This window comes from Myripristis murdjan, chromosome 5 (assembly GCF_902150065.1).
Source record: "Myripristis murdjan chromosome 5, fMyrMur1.1, whole genome shotgun sequence".
Lineage (NCBI taxonomy): Eukaryota > Metazoa > Chordata > Actinopteri > Holocentriformes > Holocentridae > Myripristis > Myripristis murdjan.
The window spans coordinates 20,234,168-20,244,608 of record NC_043984.1 but is presented as its reverse complement, the minus strand read 5'-3'; the positions used below and the strand labels follow the sequence as shown (position 1 = coordinate 20,244,608).

Below are 10,441 nucleotides of genomic sequence, written 5' to 3'. Positions count from 1 at the left end.
TGCTCTTATGGCATTAGACAGGTTGTTTATCTTCACGTTCAGATATTAAGATAGCTAACTAAGCTCTCCTCAGAGGAATGCTGACTTTCACATCTACCCACGAGAATCTTCCCTGAGTTTTCTGTACAGGCAGATAACGGTTTTATCTTTCATGACAATTGGTAATTTGGTAACACTTTATAGTAAAGTTCCATAAAAAATGACTCATAAGATAGATTATAGATTAATAGATTATTATACCTACATTTCTAAAATATAAATATGATTAGAACTATATGTGACTATTACAACTAAATAAGGGTTGGATGAGGGGTTAGGATCAGGGTTAGAGATGGTCACTTGCATATAACTAATACATTTACAAATAATAACCTTCATAATATTTACTAGCACTTAACATTTATAAATGAAGCATTAATCCATTGTACATGTTGATGGTTATGTAAAGCATTAACACACATGTAATAAGATATTTGTAACTAGTTTACAGACATTTTTTAAGTGATAATGCGTTAACCCTATAAAGCCTGAACTATGAAAGAACTGGCAGAAAATTTTTTGAAATTGAACCCTATATTTAGTCCTATAACTATATATATATATATATATATATATATATATATATATACACACACACACACACACACACACACACATATATATATATATAATTTTTTTAAAAAATATGTTATTACATACAATTTTTCTGTTGTATCATATATGACAGTACTTGAAGTGCCAATGGTATGGTCCAGGGTGACCAGGCGAAGTGTCCAAAGGTATACAACAGTATTTTGGTCAAGTATTGATTAAACTGAAACGGAATGTGTTATTTGATAACGTGTATCATATATGATACAAATGGCTTTATAGGGTTAAGGAGCATTATTGTAAAGTGTTATCCTAAATTTTAGTGATTACTATTATCTTAAGCTATTGGGTAGGATAGGATACCAGTTAGGACAGGTTGCTGCTTAGATTGAGAAAAAAAAAAACAGACACTTCTTGGAAGAAAGCAAATAAATATTTATTGTGGCTTATTTTGCCATATAAATGGAAAATAGCTGCAATTTGAAATGACTGAGACAGTGTATTCAAATTTAGAAGCTGTCCATTTTTGGTGGAAGTTTTATGGTGAAAGTAGAGAAGGAGTGCACAGGGTAGAAGCTGGGAGCAGAATTTGTGGACAGTGTGGTACAGAGCAGCCGCCTGCAAATAGCTTCTGTGACAGCTCTGCCAAATGATAGTACACAAATACCAGCAGCTTCCAAATCAGTGCACAAATACTTTTTGTAAACAATGCACCTGTCTTATTATTGAGTGATGGACTGTGAAACTGTCTGTTTTGATGATAATGGTGACGGTGAGGGGTTACTGATGAACTAAGCCCCTCTTCTTGATGACATGTTCCATCGCAGCCTTCTCAGAGGTGTCCAAGTCGATGTTGTACTTGGCCAGGATTTTCAGGATGGGCCTCAGCCTCAGCCACCACTGAATCATTGGAATACGATGCCTGCGGAGGAAGAAGTCAGGAATAAGTTAGAACTAAGAGGCCTGTGATAACAAAAAAGAGCTAGTTTCTCTAGTTAGACAAGATAAGGATATAAAGAATGACTGTTGGTACAGAAAAGAAAAGAAGTCTCACTCAAAATCAGTTTGTTCTTTAAGTTCGACCAGAGGCTGGAAGACCAAGGATCTCTTCTTCATGCCCAACACACAGGCAGAATCTGCAGTATTGGCAAAGATACGACCTGGAGGCACAAGGTTATAAATAGGACACACGTTAGGACAGAGAGCCCGGGAACTTGCTTGACCACAACTCGATACCACATGTTGTGTTTTTATGTGACTTCATGTTCTCACCATGTCTGTAGCATTCCTTCAGCTTATCAGTCAGCCACAGGACAGACTTGGCCCCCATCTTGGTACCAAAATTCCTGTCGAAGGGAGTGGGTGTTCCACCCTAACAATAAATGATAAGGAACAGTTTATCTATTAAGGCCCCCTTACATGCATATAATGGACCGTGGTTGTTAATTACGAGTTTGAACATAAAAAGCAGAAAATCTAAACTGTTCGGCACACCTGCTGCATATGTCCAAGAACATTCTTCCTGCAATCAAACACACCCTTGCCCTCTTCTGAGTACAGGTTGAAGATAAAGTCTGTGGTGTAGTTTTTGTTGGAGTTCTCATTCCTGCAAAAACAAGTTTATTGTGAGTAAATTAACATATTGGTTACAGTAGCAGCACACTTTGATCTCGGGATTACAGTTAAGGGTAATAAAGTCCCACAAACCTGAGAACGAGACCTCTCTGGACTGAGGTCTTCATCTTCTCCACTAGATGGTCCACATTTATCTACAAATAAATAAACTAGTTGAAGCAATGTATTGGCAAATCATCCATTCAGCCATAAATCTCATCACTCATCTAAAAGCACAGACCTCGAGGTCACGGATGTTGAACGGCTCCTCATAGATGTAGGCAGCATCAGCTCCAGATGCCAAGCCTGCCATGGTTGCCAGGTAGCCGCAGAATCCGCCCATGGTCTCAACAATGAAGACTCTTCTCTTGGTGCCAGCAGCAGACTGCTTGATCCTGTCGCAGGTCTGAGAGAGACAAAGACTGTTATCTCTACCTTGTTATTCCTACCTTGATGCTTTGCAATACTGTAAATGAAACTGAAAGAGGGAGAGAAAGACATAGATAAACAGGGAAAGAAAAGAGACAACATAATTTTTCAGTGTTTTGGGGTGTTTGCGCTGCAAGAATCTGACCATGGTTATGGTGTTGAGAGCTGTGTCAGCGCCAATGCTGAAGTCAGATCCAGGAACATCGTTGGAGATAGTAGCAGGAATAACAACAAGGGGGATGCACAGCTCCTCGTACTTCGCCCGAGCCTCCACAAGCTCCAGACCTCCGGCAAATGCCTGATGAAGACAGGAAAGAACACAAGGTGAAACATTCCCAGTCAATTCTGCAACATGATTGGTTTTAGCATGAGGAACTCTGTGATTAAAAGGTAAAAATATTATGCCTGTAGATCAGCAAAACATTGTTTAGAGTCACTCTACATTTGAGTCGCTCACCTCAAAGCCTCCAACAATGACCAGAGCGTGGATGTTGAACTTGGTGATGCTCAGACTGATACCCTCCATCATGTCACGTGGCAGTAATCTTCACAAGATGGAATGCATAAAGAGTCATAGAGCACATTCTAACCGTTAAATCTTAAACAAAAACGCATTCCTCAAAGCAGGATCAGAAGTTAGCCAGATGAGTGCAGAAATGCTATGCCCTGGTGATAGTGATTTGAATTTGTTGGATCTTTAGTAAAACAGTAAATTCCAGAAGAAATCTTAAAATGCATTTTAAAGTTATCGAGCATGCATGTTAATCTTGCTTTGCGGCTTTTTGTTTGACAAAAATCAGCACAGGTCAAAATGTTACTACAAATAAACACTAAGGAAGAATCACTCCAGTGTGCAGGTTTTTTTTCTCTGATTTATCTTAGACTACATCGCAATGTTGTCATTGCTCATTTAAAATCCACACCGCCAGAGATAACTGAAGCCCAATCAACACTTACTAACAGTAATCACTGTGTACCTGTCAGCATTGGGATCTGTTGAAATTTCTCACCTCTTTGTGCCCAGCATGGAGCCACCCTTGCCAGTCCAGCCTGCCACTCCAGACCAGCCGATTGGCTCAATCTGTGCAGGGAGAAATTACACTGTGTGATTGTGTATGTGGCTATAACCAGAGGAAATTCTGATGACAGTAAAAGCCTCTTTGTTTCTGTGTGTGTCATTTGGATGTACCAGTCCATTAGCCAAGCCCTCGAAGCCGTCGTGCACTGCCAGCATCTGGTGGCCCTGAAGGAGGCCGATTCTCACGGCTGAACGGACCGCAGCGTTCATCCCAGCACAAGGGGCACCCACATTCAATATGGCAATATTGATATTACTCTGGGAGGGGTACATTAACGGAGAGACATTTTTCCAGAATAAATATATTTACCAAGGGCAGTTATTCACTCAGACACAGTTAATGTGCAACAGAGCCACTGAGACTGTAGTTCCTCACCTTTATTTCTGGGGGGTGCACATGAGCCAGCAATCGGTAAGTGTTCCAGTTGTTCTCAAAACTCCTATCAACATTAGCACAAGTGTACAGACATTTGAAACTTGACACAGCACTTGAGAATGAAACATGAGAAACACATAAGTGCATGTCTCACTTTCCCCTGAGCTTCACGGCATCCTCAAACCTCCCCTCAGCCATGGCTTTGGTTACATCTTTAGTCTGACAGAAAGGAGGGAGAAGTACAAACAAGAAGTTAAGAATAATCAAAAACAATCAACACACTATACAGGACTTGAGTTGATTTTTTTTAATATATATATATATATATATATATATATATATATATATATATATAAAACTTACCACTTGGACACACTCCATGAGGGGCAGCCTGATAGCCATGTTTCCAGACAAGCTGACCACACATGCAGGAGTGTCTGGCGTGGCCTCTAGCAGAGCCATCACTGCCTCTACACCCATCCTGCTACCCTGAATCACGGCAGTTTGAAAAGAGGACAAGAGTTTAGAGCTTTAAATAAAGTTGTATTTGTTCAAGCATTACTTGTTTAACCACTTTGACCAAGAAAAAATATAAACTAGGGCATATTTTAAAAATGTGTATAAAGGGAAATTAGAGATTACCAGGATTCTGTCAAAGGCGGAGGGGGTTCCACCTCTCTGTACATGACCCAAGATGGTGGTACGGGTGTCAAAGCCCAGCTTCTTTGATACCAGCTAGACAGATAGAAATAGTAGATGAGCAGCTTGTCTTACACAGCCAAGCCCTTCCTTTGTGGTGTTAAGCTGGAGAGCTGTGGTGACTGACCTGCTTGACTAGGTCACAGGTGATAGGTTTACCATGGCGGTCCATGGCTCCCTCTGCAACAATGAGGATGTTCAAACGGGAACCACGGCCTCTTTGCTGAGACAGACAGAGAGAGTTAAAAAATTAGCAAGCTGACTCTCTTTGGCAGAGATCACTAGTGAATGGGGGGCAGGAGAGCCTAAAAGTTCAGTATGATGATAGTGTGAGATTAAAAAAAAAATGTACATCTGTCAGTCTTCTGCAAAGATGCTCCTCCCATCCCTCATCTGGGGGCATCTCTGGGATGAAGACCCAGTCAGCGCCACAGGCCAGGGCTGTCACCAGGGCTAGATAACTGTGGGCAGGATTATAAACCTAAAGTTAGACTACAGTTAGAGCGTCTTCTTAAGGCTGATATTTCTTTGATAGTAAAATATTTTGTGTTGATTTCCAATATTCATCATTCATTACAATACCATAAAATGTACAAAAACAAAAATGCAGGCTTTACTCACCCACAGTGTCTGCCCATCACCTCCAAGATGAAGGTCCTCTGGTGACTGCAGAAAGACAAATCTTAGGTCAAGAGTCCTAAAATCAATTTCATTGTGTGGAGATGTGTGTCTGCATGTATACCTCTGTGCTGTGGTGGTGATGGCATCCACAACCTCCATGATACGGTGCAGGGCAGAGTCAGTGCCAATGGTCATGTCAGTGCCACAGAAGTCATTGTCGATGGAGCCCACCATGCCGACAATATTCAGGTGAGAGGAACGCTTGGCCTCGTCTGCTGTGATCTTTCCTGATTTCAGGTATAATGACAGAAAATTCAGGTACACCTCTTTTCTGACTAATTTCTGTAATTTGTACCTAGTATCGACACATAACTATCATGAATCTCTAAAATTGACTCGTCACATGTAAAGGGTGTTGCTTAAACTGGGGAATGCCGGGATGACTCTCACCAGTTTTGACCAAGTCAGCCAGCAGCTCGCTCCACTCTGATCTGAACTGGTTGGCACCGGTCAGACTGCCATCGCCTCCAATCACACAGAGGTTGGTGATGCCCAGTTTGACCAAGTTACAGGCAGCTTTGGTGCGTCCCTCTTTGCTGCGGAAGTCCTGACAGCGGGCACTGCCGATCACAGTTCCACCCTGAGGAGGAATTTCAGTACCAAAGAAGCAAATTGAGGCCAGCAGAAAGACATATGAGTCTGACACCCCTGGCTTATTGGTTGGTCAGTAGCTAATGTTTCAGGTAACTGTTTCTACTGTATATTGTGCACTGTTCTTTATACACTTACTGCACAGTTAGCTAAACAGCATGGCAACATTAAAGCAAATAAAGCTAGTGAGACAAGCAGAATATTCAGTCTATCTATTAAAATGATCTTGAAGGTAAGTGATTGCTCTTCTGGTAAAATAGTATCTGGTCACAATGCAGGTGGCACAGAGTGACAGAGAGTGGGCGAGGCGCGCTGAAAGCAGTGGCCATATAGAAACAGGGGGATAGAGATGATCAGGTGAGACACTGGAATGCAAAACTAAAGAGCTTGACAATGTGATTATTATGGGGAATGCTTAAAAAAATTTTGGCGGAAGGCTGTCATTTGGATCTTCCAACCATGGTTATGCTCTTGAGAAAGAGGAGTGGGTGTGGAGCCTAGGATTATGTGAAACATCAGCCTTCAGGTTTAAATCTTGCTGTTTGAGTGAACTTTGGCATTTAAATGACCATTTGACCTACAATACTCCAATGAAGTGGCTAAAGAGTAGCTAGAGTTACACTGCCCACCCATCTGAAAAGGTTAGCCTAGAAACAGAGAGAAGGTTGGCTGAAACATGTGCAGATGAGTATATTTATGTGTAGTCGTGCGTGTGTGTCCTCACCATTTGCAGCATCATTGACACGCTTTCCCAAGTAGCTGGGCGGATATGGTCTCCTCCATCAACCAGACCCTGGTAACCCTGAAAACAAAATATCACACAGTGTCATTCTCGATCAAGGCTTGAACTTGATGGTACATGCATAGTTTTGCTCTTGCATTCACAGCTATTTCAAGTGCTTTGTAAATATTTGAATGATGTGTGTTAATTTGGTGGCGTATTGTGATGTTTAGCATGATTCTGTATAAGCCTAAGTTTGCGTGAAGTTATAGTTAACCTGGGAGACGTGTCAGAGTCAGATCAAGACCAGTGTTTACCTCATGGACAAAATAGACTTTGGCTCCAGTGTAGAGTCCCACTCTGACTGTCGCCCTCACAGCTGCATTCATACCTGTGGACACAGGGTAGTTTGTGCACATTAGACTTAACGTCCACTCACAAACCTTGTGATAACACTCACTCAGGTGGAAGAACAAATTACAATCACCCACGTTACTTCAATTGAATAGCGCTGCTTTGTTTTTGAGTATTTTCTGCTTCTTTTACTTGTGGAGCTTTGTCTTGAGTATTGTACCTGGTACAAGGTGTTTTTGTTGCTCCAGGAGGAGGAGGAGGAGGAAATGTTAATTAATGGTTACATTAAATGCTCTGATTTATCCATGATATATTTATCCATGATAAATGTGAGCCACAATCCAACCATTCACCTACAGTGTTATTGGTTTTAATTTAATTTGATTTTTTTTTTTTTTTTAATTTGTTTTAATATTTTTTCTTGGTTTTAAATTTTTGGCAGTTGCTAGTTTGCTCACCTTGCTAGGAAGGGCATGGGGTTTGTCACCCACACGAGCCCACTGAGCATCATAAAGTTAAGACTGTCAGTCTTATGTTCTTTATTGTTACATTTGACAATCTTGTTTCCCTTTCTGTGATTCACAATTTATCTGATACCATGTGCACTGTCCTGTAGCAGTCCACTCCTCTGGCATTAAAAGCAGTTACAGACAAACTTAAAGAACTGTTTGAATCCATTAATTTCTATTATGATTAATTGCTGTAAGCCAGTATAGCAAAATCTCCATGCAAACAAAGGCTTGATACGGGGAAAAAATCATGATAAACCCCTGCCTATGCTTGAATGTGACTCTGCTGCAAAAGTAATAGTGTAGCTTCTTAGTAGCAATGGGATGCTGGCATTGCTTGTGTCTCTCCCTCATCACACAGGGTCTGTTTAAAGGACAAGATGTGGATAGATTAACTTTGAGGTCACCAAGAGTGTCTCCACTTTCAGAGGGAATGAGCAGAGGAGAGAGGGGAAGCGATGGGTAGGACAGCCTGGCCACTCCACCTCACCATGTCATAGACATATGACAGAAAGGTCATGCCTCTAAAATTAGCCCCCACAACAGATAGTGTTAGAGTGAGAGGAAGGAGAAAGAGGCGAGCAGAGGAGAAAGAAACTTGGATTAACTGATATCAAGATGTCTGAAAAGATATTTTTTATAACAGAGAACATCTATTTGTGACTGAGAAGTGGAAGAATCGTAAAGGAATAGTCTTGAATAGCTTTGAGTGTTAGGCTGTCACACACCAATCCTTATCCTCGCCAGGTCTTATATAAAGTTCAGAGGGGGAGATATACAGACAGATTCATGACTCACTGCCTCATGCTCACACTAGAAGGTTGTGTGGGGTCACTGACAGACTTCCCAAAGGTCAGAGTGGAGACATTCCTCATCAAGTTAAAGGTCAGGGGAGAGTCTGCCTCACTCTGTGGTGCTAGCAGCCCTGGACAAAGGACTTCATGCTGCCCTTTTCTATAAGATACTGTAAGACAGCCTTGTGGCAATGGACAAATCATCAAAATATTATGTTCAGTAACACAAAATTATGACTAGTCAGACTTAATATTAAGAGTAACTGCAGTTATGACTGAAAGCAACAGAAAAGGGGTGATTTGACATTTTTTCCACAAAGATTTGTCATTTATAGTGCTATTTCTAAAAGAATATCCATGCATGCTGTGTAATGCATCTTCTGCAGTCTCTCCCTCAAAGTCTACAGAACATATGATATACCCTTGAGGGTCTGCAGGCTCGCTGTTTATATGATGCCAATAACTATCACAGCGGCATCCTATGCTGCACTGCAAAATGAAACCTGTTTCCATAGTACACTGTGACACATTGATATCTCAAATGTATGACAAAGCATTCTGCTGCTGCTTTAAATATTGCTGCTGTAGTGAATAGCAGCTGATCTCACAGTGCAGAGCCGCTGAACCACCTGTGGAACCAAACAAGCCACAGTCTTGCTTTCCCCAGTGCTCCACACTCACATGCCACTCTGGAAACCCTCCACTTACCCTGGGCATCACCTCCTGAAGTCAGAACGGCAATCGCCCGGCCCACTCCCATCTTGGTGGGGTCCACATGAGCTGGTTGTGCCATCGTTTTGGAGCTGGCTGAGGGAAAGGGGGCAGAGGATTGGCCTTGACTGTAAAAATCCCTGTCACCACTGCTGTCTGGTGTGGAGCACAGAGTGCCTCTCACCTCTACCTCTGACTGCAAAGTAATAGTATGGCAGGGGTGCTCAGCTTAACTACCCTCCTGGCAAGGACTGGGGCAAGCGTAGTTGGATGAACACACACACATATGCACATACTTGCACGTACACACACACACACACACACACACACACACACATACACACAAACACACACGTAGCACCCTGATGGTGTCATTGCATCAAATTACAGATGCATGATTCCAAACAAGAAGACTCCATTGGAACGTCCATAAATGTTGGGAATGCAATACCAGATATACATACATGTTACATATATGTTCCTGTTTTAGTTACTTTTACATTACCATATATGAACCATCAAAGCTTAAGCTTGTATAAGATCAAATAGCATTAATTATTCAGTTGGTGGTTAATGTTGCAGATTACATATGTAATTGATTGGGGCAGTGAGTGAAATTGAGGCATGAGTCGTAATTTAATGCTGTGCCATAAAATAACCTGTACAATTTTAGCCATGATGGTCTGATACACTTGCAGGAATTATTCAGATCAGCCATAAAAGTCCTTTACTGCAGTGAAGCTTACCAGCTTACCTGCTGGTGGTGGATCAGAGTCTGAGGAGAATTTGGCTTCATATTCAGACACTGACTGGTCATCACCACCTGTGGAGGGGAGAGCCGTATCATGTTACCCAAACTACGATCCTGGCCTCAGCCTACTGTACATGTGGTTGTGCCCATCTGATTCAGCAGCTGTTATTCTAAACGTCATAAGAGACTCCATAACTCATTCTGAGATGTAAAGCTATGTCTCACTCACATGATAGGCCTTTTCTACCAGTGACAAACTGCTCAAGCATTATTCTTAGGCATTTCTTCGCATACCCATTTCCACTTTGTTATTGTAGGGATTAATGAGGCCCAAGAAACATGCCCTATCTGTATGTGGCAGGTTAGTTCACTCCCACTGGCCTTATCATGTCTTTTGCCGTGAGCGGCAGCTGATAGGCTGGTTCAAAACATCAGGTTGAGGACTGAGCACATGGATTTATTTGGAAAGACTCTTGGGGTCTTTTATTCAAAACCACCTTCCTTCATCTTATAAAGAGTCATGCTGTCTCCTCTGAATCCAG

General features: G+C 41.7%; 1 protein-coding gene across 1 annotated transcript; it reads right to left on the bottom strand.

Moving 5' to 3' along the window:
* Window positions 1-1,128: 1,128 nt before the first annotated feature.
* On the bottom strand, window positions 1,129-10,202 carry pfkmb (phosphofructokinase, muscle b). The gene is made up of 24 exons (XM_030051671.1): window positions 10,129-10,202; window positions 9,903-9,971; window positions 9,146-9,244; window positions 7,098-7,171; window positions 6,784-6,861; window positions 5,859-6,048; window positions 5,530-5,695; window positions 5,409-5,453; window positions 5,140-5,248; window positions 4,915-5,010; window positions 4,731-4,823; window positions 4,452-4,577; window positions 4,243-4,307; window positions 4,089-4,152; window positions 3,824-3,970; window positions 3,645-3,715; window positions 3,092-3,179; window positions 2,780-2,932; window positions 2,447-2,611; window positions 2,299-2,360; window positions 2,086-2,197; window positions 1,864-1,963; window positions 1,646-1,751; window positions 1,129-1,513 (listed from the first exon to the last, which is right to left on the bottom strand). Exons 1-24 carry the CDS (start codon window positions 10,166-10,168, stop codon window positions 1,372-1,374), a joined length of 2,460 nt encoding a protein of 819 aa, XP_029907531.1. The 5' UTR covers window positions 10,169-10,202; the 3' UTR covers window positions 1,129-1,371.
* Window positions 10,203-10,441: the final 239 nt, after the last annotated feature.